This window comes from Nansenia antarctica (genome assembly GCF_963989245.1).
Source record: "Nansenia antarctica genome assembly, chromosome: 2".
NCBI lineage: Eukaryota > Metazoa > Chordata > Actinopteri > Argentiniformes > Microstomatidae > Nansenia > Nansenia antarctica.
This window is the reverse complement of record NC_137675.1, coordinates 70,247,897-70,267,901: the sequence shown is the minus strand read 5'-3', so window position 1 is coordinate 70,267,901 and position 20,005 is coordinate 70,247,897. Positions and strand designations below refer to the sequence as shown.

Genomic DNA, 20,005 nt, shown 5'->3' with positions numbered 1-20,005 from the left:
TCACAGGTAGTAGAGGAATTCATCCAGTTTCATGTTGGGCTCTCTGTGGATGCTCTGTCCCACCAGGAAAGCAAGCTTGTGGGCATACTGGCAGGGTGCAGGCACTCGGATGATCCCCTGAAATAATTGGGGGAGACAAAATCAACGACAATTTATGCATCAAAAAACAACTTGCATGCCCGAAATGGGAAAACCATATGTAAATACAGTATGTTTGATTTCATAACCAATATGGATACATCAGTAGGTTTAAGATGTGTTTCAATGTGAACTACACCCTGTTCATGCCTGCATTTGAATTACTGACCAAGAGAATAGTTTAAGCAGACTTTTACCCTGTAATTTTGTGCATTTGTTGTTTTCATTATTCTAAAGTAGACATATCCACACACAAAGAATCATGTTATAAAACAATCTCTGAGTAAATATATCTCGCTTTGAATGCCCTGATGTTCCAAACTCCCAAGATCCCCCCCTCTCTCCCCGTCACAACAGACCTCACGTTTTGATAGCTATGATGCAGCTGCACACGAAATAATGAAAGTTCGGGTAAACTTCCCCTTTAAAACTACTACTGGAAAGACAACCCAGCATACCTGCCAGTTGAAGTACATGTGGCAGAGTTTGTAGGTCAGTTTCTGCATGTGGACAGGCTTCAGTCCACTGCTGTCATACACCACATTGTAGTGGGTTGGGGAGACGCTTCCCTGTCCAACAGCTTGGCTGACAATGAAGAAGTCGTACCTGAAAATGGGAAATTGCAACTGTAGCCACCGTTTTAAGACTGGATAAAGCAGACATAGCACATCTCTGAAAAAACAACATATTTTCTGAATTGCGTATTGAATCGATACCATTCTGGGCGGGTGACCTCAGTGTCGATGACTGTTCCAGGGGGTGGGTTGGCCATCTTGCCACCATTTTGGGCAAAGAACCTGAAACTGATCCGCTTCTTCACAACCACCACTGTGAGTTTGGGTCTAGGAGGGGAAGAGAGAAAATACGATCAGAATGATTGGTGATTGAATGTGTTAAAGGGCACCCTGGTTATTAAGACACAGTGTTTCCTCTATATGCATTGATTCGTGGCGGGCCGCCACAAATACATTTTCTCCGCCACTAATTGATTCAGGCTGCGCAACGAGAAAGGCAGCGAGGAATTATGATCGGAGAATAGAAAAAGAAAAAGTAGATTTAAGCTAGATTTAGGCCGCTTTCAGACCTACATTTCGTTCCGATTTCATTCCGATGTTGCAATTAACCTCGTCGGCAACGCGCTTGCAAAGCAATTTTGTGATTGGTCAGAATTTAGCGGATTTCAGGAAATCCCTCTCCTCTCCCTTCGCCCGTCGCCGGTCCCTTTAATCCCGTATCCTAATCGAAAATGCAACATCAGCGACGACTGTGGGTTATTGCATTTACTGCTGTTCTCTGGTTCATGTGCTTATACCAGTGCTCAGTATACAAGTATTTTAAATGAACATTCGTAATGTAGTCTCTGATGTTCATGGTCAACTAAATCAGGCTATTTTGTGAAACAAATAATGTTCCCGCAAATGGGTTAACCGAGCAGCCTCGCACCTAACGCTAGCATCGAACTATTCATAGCATAAACGTTGGTAAATGTCATAAACGACACAGTATTGGCAGGGGAAAAGAAGGGGAGTCGAATTTTTATTGACAACGGATGCTGGAAAAACATGCAGCTAAAATTCAGGGAACATTTGGACAATAAGAGACACAAGGTGTGGTTGCATGGTCTAATTACAGGGCAATATGCACGGGGCAAAAATTATCTATAGCCTCTAAAATCACCACGAACAGAACGGCAGAGGTACGGGTAAGCTGGGCTCATGTCGGTGTCATCAAAGGTAAAAGTTGGTTTTCTTTAACTCAGCTGATAGCATTACCTTGCAGTTGGTTGTTTACCGAATGCTCCATCTGACTGTCACACTGTGATTTTACTTGTGTAAACAGTTAATGAGTAACGTTAGACGGTTTTGTGCGTGTACTCTCATGTAGGCTTGCAATACTTTGTATTGATGAGCTGATCTTTCATTGTGACTGTCAGTCGCAAGTTTATATTCTACGGATGTTGTTCAGTGCTGTATGCGCGTTCCCGGTTCCCTGTGTACTTCATATTCGATGAGCTGATGATCTTTCTCTGTGTGTGTGTGTGTGTGTGTGTGTGTGTGTCTTGGGCGTATCTGTCAGTCACATGTATATGTTCAGTGCTGTATGCGCGTTCCGCATGTTCTGCTGCAGCTGTAGGATATCTTGGTATTTGATCACCTTCTATATAAAAATCACCGGTTCGTTTTTTTTTTTTATGTTGCCACCCTTTAGTTTTTGGTGAAATTACGTCTTTGTTTTGAGCGCCAGTGCGCGTTTCATGCGAGTGCAATTATTATTTTTTTACCACTCCGCCACTAATGTGAAAAATCCTAGAGGAAACACTGAAGACATGTAGGCCTTAATACGCTCTAATTGCCATCTCGTACTAAAATATGTTGGTAGAAAGACATGAAAAATGTTGATTATGTTAGAAATCCTCAATTAAGGTGTAGGTCCTTAAGGTCCTCTTACGTGTAGTCCTTTCCCATGGTGCTGATTGAGTCTATGATCTGTGGCACTTCGTAGTTGACCACACTCTGCAGCATCCCGTCCCCCACTCCGTCTCTGTAGATAATGATGCGTGAGGGCAGGCACTGGTTGTGCTTCAGCCAGGCCTTCAGTGCACCTGGGAAAGAGAGCCTGCATTTAGGATACTAGGGATCATTCTCATGCTTCTCTGAGGGATTATGTTGAAAAGAAGACTTGGAAGACATTGTTACAATGTGGCAGTCAGTGGTCAATTTTGATATGGTATCTTATTTGAAATGCTTTGTTGTTTCATTGAACTTGCCTTGCAGAGCCACTTTCAAGCCATCCATGATCTCCTGACCACGGCTCTGAACCACACACTTGGAGAACCACCTGGAAAACAAGAGGAATCAGTTGGTACTGGCTACCAACATTGGTGGTAAAGAGCACATTCATAACCCAAGGCCATGCTTCTCCATGCTCATCCACATACCTGGACATGCCCTTGTTGAGACTGGCCACCAGAGCTCCAATGGACCTATTCCCTGCAGCTATGTCGTGGTAGCAGTCAATGCCCACGATCATCAGCTGCTGGAGCTGTGAAACAGAGGCAGGTGAAGTTACACCTTACAAAGTTTGGTTTAGCACATGCTTCTATTGAGATACATGGGGTGGAACATAAGATTGTGGATGGAGATCACATAGGTGTGAAATGTGTGGTTGTAGAAATAGAACACGCTGTAGAAATTGTACCTGCACCCATGTGAGGTAGTCAGTCAGATAAATGTTATCCACATTAAAAAGGGAAAGTTTATCCAAAATTCATGTTCATGTGTATTTCTGGTCAATCCATAATGCATACCGTCTCAAACTATCATCATTTCAAAACGTATCATAGCTATCAAAACTCAAAGTCTATGTTTACTTCCTAAAAAAGCCCCAGAGTTAATATAATCTGGAATCGGGAATCTTGAGCAATTTGGAACATCAGGACTGATGACGGCATTCAAAGCGAGATATCTTGACCGTTTATATATATATATACTGTATATCTTCATCGTTTTTAATGTGTCTATTGAATAATGAAAACAACAAATAATAAAATTCCACTTTAAACTTATCATGAGCATTGGTCTGTATGTGCACAGCCGTTTTTTTATATATTGGGCCCCAACAACATTTGTGACTTTGGGTTTATTTCAATTCACTGTGCGACTTACTGGGATCTCCACACTCCAGAGTTCTCCTCCCATCTTGCAGTTCATCTGCAGGGCAATCTTGGTGGCCACAGTCATGACGACCTGTTGGCGGGAAAGGGTGCGAGCCAACACACACTGGCTGGGGGTGGGACAGTCCACACACAGGTACTTCTTCACACTGTCATACTTATCCTTCCTGTTGCTGGAGAGGATCACCACCACCTGAGGAGGTAACACACATGCTTTAGTCCTCATTCAACACCTAGAGGTGGTTACCTGGACACAGATTAAGACGATTGCTAGACATGTTATGCTCAGAGACTAACCATCTGGGTGGTCTCTGTAACGTTGTGCTGCAGAGCCCTGAGCAGAGACTCCTGGCGGTCCTCGTACTCCACCCTGTACACAGACCAAAACTGTCAAAGCACTGGGACATCTAACCAATGGGACTTCCACTGATGATACCATGTTCATTTTGAGATAACACCCAAGTATGATTGGCAAAGAATACTCAAGGCTTTGTAAAACACCTGTGGTACAATACTGCAGCTTAAAGTGCTCATTAACTCAAACTTGGAACCTTAATTCTAGCTGTGCCCATTCACAGCTGGACTCACCGTTGTAATTAACTTCGGTATCATATGTTGCTCCCTGCCACTAGGTGGTGCTATAGTACTGTGTGTGTGTGTGTGTGTGTGTGTGTGTGTGTGTGTGTGTGTGTGTGTGTGCCTCCTTCCAGTCTCCTCCAACCCAGAGTGAGAACTCACATAACAGGCCTCTGCATGCGGATGCCCATGGGTGGGGACACCTTATTTAAGCCGTCCAGGAGGGCGTGGGCTACGTCAGCGTTGCGGTGGGTAAAGAACATGATCCAGTTGTCCAGTGGCCGGCTGCTGATCAGGGGGATCCCCCTCATTTCTTTGGACCAGTCTGCTGCCCAAGCGTTGTAGTCGTACTGGGAGACAAAAGAAAAAGCAAAAAAAAGTTTTTTGAGTTTGTTGCAATCACAGATTATGACAGGCATATACATGCAAATACATGACCAGCAAACATTCTTGTTTGGAGCTAGATCAGTACATGTTGCAGTAAAACAGAAATGTTTAGCAAGAGCTTCAAACTGCAGGTAACAAGTACTGTAATAATAAGCCACACTGGACATCATTTCTGATGTATTCAATACCGATCTGGATCCTTGGTTAATCCTCTCAGAAGGGAGGACTCTGCCTGTGAGGTTCAGGAGTTTGTTGTCAAAGTTGAGCCCCCAGGTATTAATTTCAGCCTCAGCCTCAGGGTTCCTGCAAGGTGGTCAGTTTTGCAATCAACGTTGTGATATCAATATTGTAACCACTTAAAGCTGGGGTGTAGAGTCAACATTACATCAGTGCAAGGCTGCTCATAGTCAAACCATATAGAGTGTGACGTACTTATGGATGTTATTGACAAAGCGATTGAGACGCTGCTCCCTCTGCTCTGGGTTCAGTCTGGTGTGGGTGGCCAGGTCCTTCATGATGTTGAAGTCACTGCGCATCTTGTCCGTCAGGCCTATTAAAAAAATAAAATAAATAGCAGTGTATAATAAATATAATAAAATAAATACTGTCCATAAGTAGTGTTTGTGAGGTTTCTCTAGTGTCAAGTCAGTGGTACCTGTAAAGTAGCAGAACTCAGGGATGAGCATGGCTGGGCCAGGGGGCGGCCCCCCAGAAGGGCCCATCTTCTTCACATGGCTTACCAGAAGGGCCTGCCGGTTGTCGGTGATGTCCAGACTATATTGCTGAATGAAAGTGTTAAATCATAATGAGTTCAGTGGTTACTGTGACACATGGTCAGTGATATGGTCTGATAGTTTAAGTTTATGAGACAACACCTACAGTTTTGTAGTATTCTTTGAAGGAGATGTCAGAGTTCCCTCTCTTGAATGTGTTAGTAGGAGTGTGGTCCCATGCGATATCATCAATCCTGTAGGTCTTGTTATTGTACCTGAGAGAAAAAATTCCCATAGACAGTTGGTTGTTATAAATGTGAATGTTTCTTTGCAACAATGTAAAAGTGGTTATTATAAGGTTGAATAAACATTTAGTTATTTTTAAATAAATATGAATATGCACAAATCTAAGTAGAGCTTAGTGCTTAGTACCTACTCTGCATTACTGTAAAGCGTTACCGTAGAGAAACAACAGTTGTATCTCTGCGTTCATCTAGTGGTGGGTCTTACTTGGTGAGGACAATTTGGCCCACCAGCTCCTTGGTGCAGGCCTCCATGAAGCGCTGGTCCCCACACTGCTGCTTGAGATTGCCCATGACAGCGAGCACTGTTTCACTGCGCAGCACCTTGTGGCTCACATCCATACTCAGCATGATGCCCGACACATACTGCAGGATGGTGGTAATGAAGCCAGGCCAGATGGTCAGTCTGAAGAGCACATGCATACAACATGCCACACAATGAAGGACACAACAACATCTTTATTCTGTCTCTTTTGTCTTTATGGGTAAAACCACTGCCGAGACAGGTAAGGCACAGACCTGTGCTGTGGGATATTGAGTGGTTCATTTGGGTCGTAGTAATGGCGTCCAATTTGTTGCATGTTTAGTATCCGCAGCACCCTAGAACAAACAGAGAAAAACATTTTTACAGACAATGACGGAATAGAGACCGACAGAGAATGAATGAATGAATGGTCTTTATTGTCATTGATATAGTACAGGTACCAAACAACGAAATTTGGGAGGGGGGGCTCCCCTGGTGCTAGGAAAAAAACTAAAAACAAGAAGGGAAAAGAGCTGGTTTACATAAATAAAGGCTATGTACACTATCCACTGTGTCGTGACTACTGCGTCGAGCGTAACATCACTACAAGAGAGTTAACTGACGTTCATCCGGGGGAGGGAGGGTTCTGGGGCGGAGAGCGGAAGAGGAGGGGTTGAGTGAGAGAGCGCGGGAGAGAGAGACGAGAGTGTTGAGTTTGATTATAATTGAGTGTGATATTGAGAGAGATATAACTTGTAACTGAGAATAAAGCTGGTAATCAAGAACCCTCCGTCTGGTCTGTGACAACGCTACAATATCTTCACTAAAAATATCCGGGATCTAGCAGCGTCGTCTGCAAGTGGCCCGACAAATATTTTTTCGCAAACATACCCGGCGAATGTTTACAGCGTTACTGTCGAACCCTGATCTCCTCACCTCATCTCCACCATCATGCTCTCCCAGGCGCGGGCCTCCTGGGTCCCGTGGAAGCGGATGTAGAAGTGGCTGCGTGACTCCACGTACTCCACCAGCACCTGGAACCACTCCCTAGGGTCCCTGGGTGTGGGGGCCCTCAGGCGCTGGCCCTGCAGGGCATCCAGAGGAACCATGCCGGTCATACCCGCCATCTAGAGGGGGGGAGAAACACACAGCCATGAGTGTCCACAAACACACACACATGAATATGCGTACACACACACACAGACGAGACACACACGCACACACGTTTTTATTGACACCACAAAGACACTTTGTGGATTGAATGGGGGGTCCTTGAACATGTACAATCACCAAAGAAGATGTACAGACAGGTGATCACAGATTCTTGTGAAATGCATTTTGGTTTCAGCCTCAATTGTCTCAATGTATTTGGTCCAGCTGCCCCAGGGGAAATAGAAGCTATGGACTGACTTGTGAGCTTAGAATTATAAGGTTCCATCTCCGTTCAGAGATATTGAGCGTCAAAGTTTTTACATTCCATTATGTTTTGTGAGATGGAACCTTTGTATTTTATTCATTACTAACTCAAAAATGTCAACATTTAAAAAATAACACCTCACAGCCATTAATAAACACCTAATGGATCAGATTATGTAAAAAAAAAAAAAAACTCAATTTTGACAAAAACGGAAACCCTGGTCTGTAGGCTACTGTATTTGTTTATTAAGATTTCATAAATATGATATATTGTCTGAATTTTTTTCTTGTTTTATAAAACGTTAATTATTTTCATTTCTTGTGCTGGTTTATTATGAACAACATGTAAAAGTGCAGGAAACAATTCAAATAATTTGGCGGGAGAGGGGCAGCTGCCGCCAAAACGTTTTATAAGAATCATAAGGTTCCATCTCCGTTCAGAGATATTGAGCGTCAAAGTTTTTACATTCCAGTTTTGTGAGATGGAACCTTTGGATTTTATTCATTACTAACTCAAAAATGTCAACATTTAAAAAATAACACCACACAGCCATTAATAAACACCTAATGGATCAGATTATGTAAAAAACTCAATTTTGACAAAAATCGGAAACCCTGGGGGGTATTCCATCAACGTCGCTAAAAGATAAAAGAAAATCCAGGTTTAGTCTGACAAAGTCTCGCGAGAGTTCCTAAAAATATACAGGCATATTCCGATAAGTCTCGCGAGAGTTATCAAAAATAAGCCAGGATTTTCCTTTAGCGACGTTGATGGAATACCCCCCAGATAAAAGTAATTTTAATAATAATTTTGCCATTTAGCAGACGCCTTTATCCAAAGCGACTTACAATTACGAATTACAGGGACATTCCCCCTGGAGTAACTCAAGGGCACACTAGTAGTGGTGTGGTTTCAGGCGGGATTTGAACTCACAACCTTCCGATCACAAGTCCAACTCACTATCCACTAGACCACCACTACACCTCAAAAAAAGTGCAGGGAAATTCAAATAATTGGGCGGGAGGAGCCGCTGCCGCCAAAATGTACACAGTTTTGGGTCGTTCCACCGCCAAAAAAATCTCACTTCAAACTTTTGGTGAAACTTATTATAATCTGTTTTACTGTTATTAACAACTGCTTAGCCTAAATATTGTACGATAGAAATGTCCGAGTAGCTAGGGTATGGCTGTTATGCGATGTACATCTGTCCTGGGCCCAGGACAGTCCGGACGGATTGTATGGCAGCTAGTGCTGAGGCACAAACATGTACATTTTCAAGCCTGCAAACTGTGACACTTTAAAATAATGTGAAAAAATACTTTCTTGTGCAATATGACAACCCTAGTTGACTATCTGTGCAGTATAGTACAGTGGATTGTGTACATAGCCTTTATTGATGTAAACCAGCTCCTTACCGTCTTGTGATTTTATGCATCTATGCTTTTTCTAAAATGTGTTTCTTTTTCCTTTCCTAAACACCAGGGGAGCCTCCCCTCCTAAATTTCGTTGTTTGGTACCTGTACTGTAGCAATGACAAATAAAGTCTATCTATCTATCTATCTATCTATCTATCTCTACATGTAGCATCTACTGTAATATTCTACTATACTACACACTACTGTTGATGGAGGATCTACTTAGACAGATGATTACAGATAATGTTTGTGACTTACCTTTTTACCAAACGAAAACGAAAAGTTGTCCGAAGATGTAATGAAAATGTCCGAAGATGGAATGCCTAAGGTCGGTGTTTCTGAAATTGTGACGGGCAGCGGCGAGTCCAGGCCAGTTTTATTCATCAGTGCAATTGCGCGTCATCTCATCTGTCATCTGTCATCTGTCATCAGAATGTCCACGCCCCTTTTTGGGTGATAGAAGTGTAGAAGTTTGACTGGCGGTCAATGGGAATTTCTGGTCTTCGCTACTTTAATCCGATAAAATAAGAAAACCGTAGTGCTTTTTAGATATTAGGAGCCCAAATCCGATGGCCAGTTAGGCAAACTATTATATAGTGTCGTTGCCGATCAATGACGTCGTTATATAGAGAAAATTAATGAAATAGGGGTTGATTCACCAGAGCAGACACTATATAATAGTTTGCCTAACTGGCCATCGGATTTGTGCTCCTAATCAACACCATATCTGAGAAAATTGGAAAAGACATGTCTAACTGTCTACCAGCATGTCATGCACTCAGAATAGGAAAGACAACAGCATTCAACAAACTCAAGACCCATCTCAGCGAGCTCAAAGATCTGGCCCATTTTGGACTCTCTGCCAGCTTGGAAGAGTCTTTGCCAGTCGCAAGATAATTTGCGCTACTCCTATATGGAAAGAAGAAAATGGAAAATGGATTGATGTGCACAAACCTGGATGAACTGAGGTTCATCATTGCATCAACATCAGATACAGCCTCTGCAAATCTGCCACCAACAGAGGATGCATTTCAGCAGCATGTGCAGAGAGCAATGTTCCAGACAGCGGTATGGTGTCACAGCCACATGCCCAAACCCCTGTTATGGAGTCCTATTGGCAAGGGGTGGATTATCAGAGATGGGGCCATTCAACCTGTCCTTTTTACAAAACCCCCAGCACCTACAGAAGTGAGAGACATCACTCACTTATATTGCAAAGATGCAAAGTGTGGAGAGAGTGGAAAGTGCCAGTGCCTCTGTTGGCCTTCCCTGTACAGAGTTCTGAACCTGCTGTGCAGAATGTCAAAACGTGTCCCCTAATGTTTGAGGACTTTATTTAATTGTACTTTGAATTAAGGTTCCAGTTTTAATAAAACCTGTACTATTTACACCTATGTTTTAGAGGCTTGCAATTTAGAACTAATACACTTTATTTTATTGGGTTACTCTTATTCGGACTATTTGGTGATGTAGTTCAGCCACCTGGTATTTCCCTCTCCAAATATGATGACCATCAGAGTGAGCATTCTTAACTTATAGGCTATTATGCCACTTATCCCCCATTCGGAATTTGACTGTATCAGAGAAGAGGTAGGCCTATGTCTAAAGAAATCTCATTTGCAATAGAACTGTATGAGATATTTCCATACAACTACTGGTTAGTGTTCAATAGCACCCTAGACAATTCAGTAATGATATATTTTTCAGGGATTTCAGTTTTTCTGATAAATGAGAGAAAAGTGATGGAGTCCTATGTTCCTGTCACCAAAAAGTACAATTTCCGTCTAAACTAAAGCTAAGTTTACAGGACTATAATTCAGTATTTATTTAGGTAAATAGTTGTCTGACTATTTGGTGATGTAGTTGTCTGACTATTTGTAGTCTGACTATTTGTTGTCTATTTGTAGACTATTTGTATTTGTAGACTATTTGTTGTCTGACTATTTGTAATAGTTGTCTGACAATTTGGTGAACCACCTGGTTCATACCTCAGCAAATCTGAAGAGGAAAAGAGTGATCATTCTCAAGTTATGGGCTTTTTTGTCACCTTCCCCATATCCGGCCTGGCTCTTTTTCAGGGATTGGGGTAGCTCTAAAGAACAACCCAAAAAACATATTTTCCCCAAAAATAAAATTTGACAACAATCAATTTCATTAATGGGAGACCCTAAAGATAAGAAAAATCATTGTTGTCATTTGTTCTACCTCGGGTAGGGGTATCTCAAAATCTGAGGGCCCTTCCTGCTAGACTAACTCTGCCTCCGATTGGCTAGAAGTCGTTGGTTGGCTTGAGCAATGTGATACCATTGGTAGGCGGAACTGTCTCTTTGCTGAAGATGACTCTTTAAATTACGATGTAAACAAATAGCATGTTTTTTTTTTTTTTTAATTGCTCAAAATTCCCCCGTGCCGGAGAACTTTAAGCCCTGTAACTGTCAAGACACACAAATCATTTTATTATAAAAAAAAATCTTTATTTTAATTAACAGTATTACAGTTAAGAGCTTTTTAAAACCATAATTAATTAAACTGTTGCAGTCTTCATATGTTCAACATTTCACTCACATAGTCCTTATTTTCAGAATTTTAAATGCAGCATAGGTAGATTGAGGGAGACATAACTGACACCCCTGAATAACGCAACGACATCACTTTAGTCGTCAAAGCTAGTCATGATTCAAGTACAAAATAAACACACACATATATACACACTTACAGCTCAATGGGGCAATCAACAAGCAGGCTCAACCAGCACAGACCAGCCACGTCCCAAAACGTCTCACAAAACAGCAGTGAACCAAAGGCATCTCAAGAGGCATACAATCAGACACTGACCATGAGACGAAGTGCGTGTGTGGCAACAGCCATATAGCCAATATGCAGTTTATACTGTACTCCATCATGCAATGATGCATCTTTCAGCTTGTGAGTATGTAGTGAATCCAAAATCAGAAATGTGTTTTCTGTGCATCAATTATCAAGACAACACTCATCAAACATAGAAGACAGAGAACCAGAAGGGTATGTGTGGGTCATCACCCACATAGGAGTGGGCATAATGGCCTATATAATTTAAATACTGGCATACAGTATCATCACTGTCTTATAAATCTTCTAACTCTTTTAGAAACTGGTTTAAGCCAGTGTGAGCCACTGATCTTCACTTCTTGTCACTGCAAAACAGACATTTATATAATACCCAGCACACTTGTCATTGTGGTAAGCTGAGACTTAAGACTGAAACTAAACAGGGGGGTGTAACAGTAACCAGAAGACCATAACATTAAAATAACAATGTCACATGACTCTACTATGACCATCCCTACTCATCAAATATTTCCCAAAGAAAAACAACCATGTTTTGGACCAGACACATCATAATACTGGCCAAGTGTCGGAACAGAAAAAAAAAACACACATGAATGATCTTTTACTGTGGTGGCAGGCTTCCATTATGTTGATGAAATGGGAGTCTGAAAATGACTAGGCCTCTCCCCAAATCGAAGGGTACATTGCATCTACAAGCCTCTTTTCAAGTGTATGTCAGTACAGGAAGGCAACAACGGCTTAGGTCCCTAGGTCTAGCCTCCTGTGGAAGTACCAAAAAATAAAACACTTGTCAGCCAATGTGTTGTGGAGCTGTGAGCGCCTGTGTCTGGACACACGCCATTTTGATCTGAATGAACCACAAACGTTGATCCTTACTTTAGAGGGAATCAATCCAGTGAAACAACTTGACCGTCAAATAACTTTAAAATAACCTTCATAAAAGGAGGAAATCATCAAGTTTGACAAGATTTGCATGGGGGCCCATCATTATGGTACACCATATGCAACAGGGTTTCATAACAGGTCCTTCATTGAGTCATGGGAACACGGCAAAACTGACAGACTGAGAGGGTGACTGACAGACAGAGAAAGTGGTAGAGGATGACAGATAGAGGGAGAGTCCTTTTGACACAATAAAGCACTTAAATAGCCAATAGACCCAATAAGCTCCACAAATCTTTTTTTTGTTGTTGTTGTTTTTTTTTCTTTACGTATACACCACTATTCCCTTCAACCGCCAGTACTGTACACAAACACATATACACACACTTCCAGTAATCCAGGGTAACAAAAAAAAAGGGTGTGTGTGTTTGTATCTCCATAAATGTCCCTGCTGTTCCTCAATGGCCCATAGCCTCCTAGCCTCACTCCTCACTTCTCGATCAAGCCCCCATCTTTGAGCTTGAAGTAGAAGAACTTCTCCAGAGTGTTGGCACACTTGCAGTACTCGCTGTCTGGGGGGTTGTATTCACGGCAGTTGGTGATGACACGTTGCAGGTCTGCAATGAAAAGCTTCTTGGTCACATAGTATCTGTTCTTCAGCCTCTCGGTCATGGTCTTGAGGTCTGGGGGTGTGGGAAAGTGGACATTGAGAGGTTTTGATACATGTTAAAGTATATCAAACATAAACGTAACGTGGATTAAGCCAAAGAAGAGCCAGTTCATCACCCACTCACCGATAGGAAAGCGGATTATTTCATAGTAGTCTGGAGCCTCCGACTTCTTCACTGGTTCCATAAAGGGCCAGGCGTCTGGATGAGTCTAGTAAAGAGACAATAGCAGAGCTATTAGTAAATCATCTTTGACCAATCCTGAGGTGAACGGCGTTCTAGTCTGTTTCGGGGTCTCTTACTTTGACCTGGGCCAGGAGGTTCTTCAGCATGTTGTACAACAGGTCAGGATCTTTCAGCTCTTTGCTACAAGACAAGTGCATTCATAAATTCACTCAAACAAATCAAAGTGACAGTAAATGCTTGACTTCTTTTCTTTTTCACAGTGAGTAATGTACAATTTCCCCCCAGACAGAACAAACACCAGCTCACCCTTTCTCCTTCACACTGGGTTTCCAGCCTGTCTCTCCTAGAGAGAGAGAGAGAGAGAGAGAGAGAGAGAGAGAGAGAGAGAGAGAGAGAGAGAGAGAGAGAATTATGGCACATAACAATCTGTGGGGATTTAGTGACACACTCAACACAAACATGCACACACTTACTGATGCCTGGAATGCTTTCCACTGGGATCTGCCGTACCCCCTCCTTGAAGCAGGTGAGTCCTGGGTATACCTTCCTGATCTGGGTCTGCTTCCTCTCAATCAGTTTCTTAATGATCTGAGATTGCATGGAAAGACAAGGAACACATTTACCCAAGAAAAACAACACACACCGTTCCCTTAACACAATAGGTACCAGGATGCACACCAAAACAACAACAGTCACCCTCAAAAGACAGTAGTCAGTCACCAACTACTGTGAGCCCCTCATATGAGGAGAGTCCCCCCTCACCTCTTTCTGCCTCTTGATGATATGAGAGAGCTCTGTGTAGGGGATTTTGGGGTTGAGTTCACACTCCATGAGTGTTGCCCCCTCGTAGTCCTTGATGTAGCCAAGGTAACGACTCTTCGGCACTTTAATGTCTTTGGAAAAGCCCTGGAGAGGACAGAAAGAGGACAGAGATGTCAGAGAACTGTCATATGATGTAGTGTAGAGGGGTAAGAGGATACAAGTCATTCTATACAGTACCTGCTTCTTGAAGTAGCCAATGGCATACTCATCAGCGTAAGTGAGGAAGTACAGGATATTGTGTTTAATGTGGTACTCCTTCAGATGATTCATCAGGTGAGTTCCATATCCCTGAAATCACAAAGGAATCAGTCAGGTGGAAATGCATGGCTCTTGCTTAGACATGGAGTTTCATTCTCATACTCATCTCATACATGCACATACATACATACAAGCCATTAAAGACATGTTATACTGTGTATTAAGGAGTGTAAATGCACCTTGACTTGTTCATTGGATGTGACAGCACAGAAGACGATCTCCGTGAAGCCCTGGGTGGGAAACATCCTGAAACAGATGCCTCCAATGACACGGCCATCTTTGATGAGGGCCAGGGTCTTGTGCTTCCTGGGCAGATAGGAAAGGAGAGGGAGACAAGAAATGACAGCATAAATGTATATTTGATGGAACCTTGGTAGTTGCCATGGAGACATAGTACAGTGTTTCTAAGCAGTACTCACGGGTCAAACACTAGTCGTGTGATGTACTCTTTGGGCATGCGAGGTAATTGGTGGGAGAAGACATTCTGCAGGCCCACCAGCCACATCAGGATCTTCTTGTTGGACTTCTGGGAAAGTGAGTTCCCGATGACATGGAACTCAATGATACCACGCCTCTCCTCCAGCCTGGCAGTCTCGTCTCGAGCAGCGTTTGGAGTCAGTAGGTTTGTCTAGCAGATTACCAGTGTCAATGTTTCCATTCTCAAGACATTCAAAAAAGCTATATTTCAATGTGCATATTTCACCAGTGAACTGAAATTAAATGACATGATGACTGACTAGCACTCACCTCTGGTCCCAACATGGCCGCAGGGTCAGTAATGGTCATCATGACCTCATTTACCAGCTCCATAGGGATGTCACCCATGACCCGGATCCGCTTGGCATCCTCCAGGGTCAGGGCCTCAGGGAGCTTCCTCTTCTCTCCTGAGGGACAGTCAGTGAAAGATATCTCAATAACAGTTCCTTTCCATTCAGAAAAGGACACACTAGAAGTACAGTAAATCACCATGATTCACTGACACCACGATTCACAGGCTAATCATAAATAACCAACCCAGCTTTACCACTTATTTTACACCCACAAGCTAATACAGTTGTTACTGACCTGTTATGGGCTCAGCCACACTTGCGTCCATCCCTATGCTGCCCAGAGAGGAGCCACTGTTCATGCCTTTAGAGAAGGAGGGGGGACCAGACACTGCTGCTGGGCTGATCACTACCATGATGGGACACACAGAACAATGACAGAGACCAGTTAGTACCACAAACGGAGAGTAAAAGCCGTTCTTTGCTGTACGGTACAATACATAGTCAGACTTTATGCAGTACAATCTATGAGCCCATCTATGTGCTCCTTATGATCCCATTTTACCCCAAGGGTCAAACCCGATATCCCCCTCACCTGTCTGGTGGCCCAGTTGTCCTCCGTCTGAGGCCGGCATAGTGAAGTCAGCCTCCCAGATAGGAGAGTTATCCCCATAGATCTCCTCCTCCAACATAGACAAGAATCTGGGACACACAACCAGTTACCACACACAGATACCCAACCACACAGTTACCACACACATACAGTCTTGATTTGACTGCTACTTAGGGTAGAGGCGTGAGAAGTGGCATTGGTTGCTCTTACTTGGGGAAGTGTGTGAGAATGAGAGTACGTTTCTCTGGTAGAAGCTTGTCCTTCTCTACTCTGAACTTCTCCAGGAGCTGGCGGCGTGTCACAGTGAAGATGGACTTGAGCAGGCTGCGGCCAAACACCTGTGTGGTCTCATAGCGCGGCAGGCTGTCATTACTCTGAGGGACATGGCAGTAGCATAACCACCTAGGAAACAAGAAACACAGAGAAAGCTTGAATGGAATAATAACTTCTGTTATGAAGTCCCTTTGATAACAGAAACAACAGCACAAGACATATTATACACAAATATAACTTACAACAAAGGAGAGACAAACAATCACATAAGTGATGGAAATAAGTGTTTTCCAAAACTGTCAAACACACACCTAGTGTAGTCCACTTTGTAGGCAGAACCGTCGTCTTTCTGAGAGCGCTGGCGGAACTGTGTAGGCGTCTCCAGCTTCCAGTAGTTGAGGCACAAGAGGAACATTTTTGAGAGCTCAAACATAGTCTGCCTCTCTTTGGGTGCCAGATGGCTGAACTTGTACTGAACAAAATTCAATACTCCCTGAGGAACAAAAAATAAAACAAGGAGATGTTTAGTATTGTGGTGTTGTAAGTAGGATATTGGTCCTTTTTGTGTCAAAGACATACTATTAATTTGGGTCCTCTGGTTCCTTTCTATCATGCTTTAGAGATCTACTAATCTGTAGATCTAGAGAACTAAAATCAGTAATAATGCTACAAAAAGCAGCTATAAAGTAAGAGCTATGGTGCTGGAAGTAAAAAGTAAAGAACAGATTGATAAACAGATATGAACCCATGGTCACCTGCTCAATGTTGGGTTTCTCAAAGGGGGGGCTCCCCAATGATCCCTCCACTATGGGCTGGCTCATCTGCAAGATGCATTTTCTCAGCAGCTGGAGGAAGAGACACATGTAGAGGGAGGGTCAAGAAGTGCAGTGTCAGCATCACTGATGGAAACCATATATGCACTTGTCAGTGAGTGCATGGGTGTGTTTGTGTATTCATATGTTGGTTGGGATGGAAGCAACTGATTGCATACCTTGAAGAGGTAGAAGTAGACCTGCTTGGTGTCTGTGTCCTCCTCCTTGTGCACAGACATGAAGAGGTTCTCCACATCCACCACCATCCCCAGCAGCCTGTTGATCTCCTCCTCTGAGACATTCTCAAGGTGAGAGACATGGTCCGCTGCATATGAAGAGGTTAAACAAGAGATCAGCAATTGCTTCACCTCCCTAGGGTTAGACCTAAGTCTCTTTCTACTTTACCTTTAAAACAACATACACAGCGGTAAAGCGACAAGGATACATTGTGCAATTGTCATATCGGAACATTGAATTCAACAACATCATACGGTGTGTTTGTTAGTGTGGCTTATGTAAGGAGATGTGTAGTACCCAGGGCATGTGAACAGCTGCGGCAGGACTCGCTCAGGCTGGCCGCTTGTGGCTGCAAGTCCATACGAGTAGCTGTAGGCGGGTGTGGATTTTTCCAGCCATTGCACTTGCATGTGTCACTGGCCTAGGAATAGGAACAATATTAATATACCAGTACCACCACATTACTTTGAAGCAGACCCTACCCATATAACACTAGGCTTACTTAGCTGTAATATGATTAGCTAAATTGGTGGTCATTTGCCATTTACAAGCCAGCTACACAGTTCCGTGACAACACGGTGTCAACACCACACATATCACAATAAGATCTGTTCTTATCACTAGCTGGCTGTTAAACACAGAAACATCAACTGTCTAATTAAAACATCCTATAAACCTTTAGCATAACACTGCAGCTATTTAGCTAACATGATTAGCTAGCAAACGTGAGCGACTAACCACCATGACTTGGGAATGTGCATGCATTGAGCTATGAAACATTGCTGAAACCTTCGGCATTTATGTGCTTATGTTCGGGTGGCAGTGCTGCGAGTATCGGGGAGGCTGGCTGCTTGGTGTGATCCACTTTGACTGCGCGAGCTAGCTGGGTAGCTAAACTAGCCATTTACCTTACAGGCGGAGAAAACACCGAGTTTCTCGAGCTTTTTCGCCCGTGGAAAGGCTCGGACTTGGGCTTTCTTCTGACTAGCTCGCTGCTGTTGGCTGAGTCCCGGTCTGACGGGGTCACTGTTCCCCGATGATCCGGACACCACCGAGGCAGCGGTCGGCCCAGCTGTTCCGCCAGACTGGGCTGGAAGGAGCCGGGGTTGCGAGGCCTGTGCTGCCGGGTCCGACATACCGAACGCCAAACCACGCTGGCTCCCACTGCCTGCTCCACTCCACTCCACCCCTGGGCGCTCACCTCTCCCCTCGCCTAGTCGAAGCAAAGCAGGATGGGTATTGTAGTTTTGCACTGGGCAGCAGTGGTCCCTCCATAAGTCAATCGGCCCCGCCTAACAAAGTCAACAATACCTACAGTACAGGCCAAACGTTTGGACACACCTTCTCATTCAATGTGTTTCCTTTATTTTCATGACTATTTACATTGTAGATTCTCACTGAAGGCATCAAAACTATGAATGAACACATGTGGAATGATGTACTTAACAAAAAAGTGTGAAATAACTCTAAATATGTCTTATTTTAGATTCCTCAAAGTAGCCACCCTTTGCTTTTTTGTTGTTAATAAAATAAAAATGTGTTGTTGTTAATCAAATATATAATAATAATATTATATATATATATAATAACATATTATTATTAACACATTATATTTAATATTATTATTATATATTTTATTAACAACAAAAAAGCAAAGGGTGGCTACTTTGAGGAATCTAAAATATAAGACATATTTAGAGTTATTTCACACTTTATTGTTAAATACATAATTCCTGTGTGTTCATTCATAGTTTTGATGCCTTCAGTGAGAATCTACAATGTACCAAATAGTCATGAAAATAAAGGAAACACATTGAATGAGGTGTGTCCAAACTTTTGGCCTGTACTGTATAAATGTTAGTTAAAAGTCCGTTTTGTGTAAGAATATAAGTGCATGTATACGACAGTGTATACTATAATACAAGTTATTCTATATTGTCAGTGTATTGACTACAATATAATATATGAGGATTATTGGTGGTCTCTAGGGGTCAGTAAAACATTACATGACTACATCATGCACTCCTGTGTCACTGCAATGAGGTGTGTGAGATATCCTTGCATATTGTGTTACGACATTGACCCCTAAACAAAATCAAAATAAATGTTGCCACTTTACAGCTGTTTTCTATTAGTCTCCCTTTCAGCCTGGGAAAGTGGAGTCCGGTCCCGGTCTAACTGTCACATATCAAAGGGGTTTTGGACAACTAAATCTACTGGGATGGGGGAAATGTAAGACCAGAGGAATTCAGTAAGACCATAGTGAGAGATTTTCAAACAGAATTTAACAGAGTTGGCTTCAGTCCACTTAACCACTAACAAGGATCTATTGAATCAAATCAAATTGACACCAAGATGAGATTGAAGTCCAGCAGAACAATAGCTACATTCATTGTTTGATGGTAGACTTAAAGGGTATTATTGAATATGTTGTCTGGCACATCAAGCTAAATTTTATACACCAATTGTCATCATTCATTTAAAAGTCAAATGAGCAGACAGACAATGAGATACCTTCCCCCTTATTTATTGGTAAAATTACAATTTGTTTTTCTTGCTTTCTCTACCCCTGCCCCCACCCTCCCCATATCCCCCCACCTCACAGCAGTGGTTGCTGTAGGTTCTGTTGTGCTAGTCATTGATGTCATAACAGACGTTGACAACACTGGTCAAAAGGAATCCCTCCCTGATACGAAAAGTAAAAAAAGAAGAGAGAAAAGGTAAAGCAAAAGACTGAAGATAACTTCTGAATTCACAAAAGATGACGAGACAGAACCAGTGCACTCAATACCA

General features: G+C 42.7%; 2 protein-coding genes across 2 annotated transcripts; both read right to left on the bottom strand.

The window, feature by feature from the left end:
- Positions 1-7,142, bottom strand: LOC308150529 (piwi-like protein 1; the record flags this gene model as incomplete). Its single annotated transcript, XM_080523348.1, has 16 exons — positions 1-117; positions 597-744; positions 855-980; positions 2,587-2,740; positions 2,906-2,976; positions 3,077-3,180; positions 3,804-4,004; positions 4,109-4,181; positions 4,550-4,737; positions 4,963-5,077; positions 5,207-5,324; positions 5,430-5,556; positions 5,654-5,762; positions 5,998-6,195; positions 6,309-6,389; positions 6,970-7,142. 16 exons carry the CDS (start codon positions 7,140-7,142, stop codon positions 1-3), a joined length of 2,103 nt encoding a protein of 700 aa, XP_080379474.1.
- A 4,233-nt stretch (positions 7,143-11,375) lies between these two features.
- kat2a (K(lysine) acetyltransferase 2A) lies at positions 11,376-18,362 on the bottom strand. Its single transcript, XM_080524334.1, has 18 exons — positions 18,121-18,362; positions 17,510-17,633; positions 17,155-17,300; positions 16,919-17,008; positions 16,475-16,656; positions 16,101-16,292; positions 15,873-15,979; positions 15,576-15,686; positions 15,258-15,394; positions 14,930-15,138; positions 14,690-14,816; positions 14,430-14,540; positions 14,193-14,336; positions 13,904-14,018; positions 13,737-13,773; positions 13,547-13,610; positions 13,371-13,455; positions 11,376-13,259 (listed from the first exon to the last, which is right to left on the bottom strand). Exons 1-18 carry the CDS (start codon positions 18,346-18,348, stop codon positions 13,066-13,068), a joined length of 2,403 nt encoding a protein of 800 aa, XP_080380460.1. The 5' UTR covers positions 18,349-18,362; the 3' UTR covers positions 11,376-13,065.
- Between the last annotated feature and the right edge of the window lie 1,643 nt (positions 18,363-20,005).

Excerpts from the sequence above, each read along its gene's own strand:
- kat2a (XM_080524334.1), bottom strand. The coding sequence starts at position 18,348 with ATGTCGGACCCGGCAGCACAGGCCTCGCAACCCCGGCTCCTTCCAGCC. Across the intron at positions 16,293-16,474 it reads TACAAAGTGGACTACACTAG|GTGGTTATGCTACTGCCATG; the intron begins GTGTGTGTTTGA and ends CTTGTTTCCTAG. Across the intron at positions 14,337-14,429 it reads TTGGCTACTTCAAGAAGCAG|GGCTTTTCCAAAGACATTAA; the intron begins GTACTGTATAGA and ends TGTCCTCTCCAG.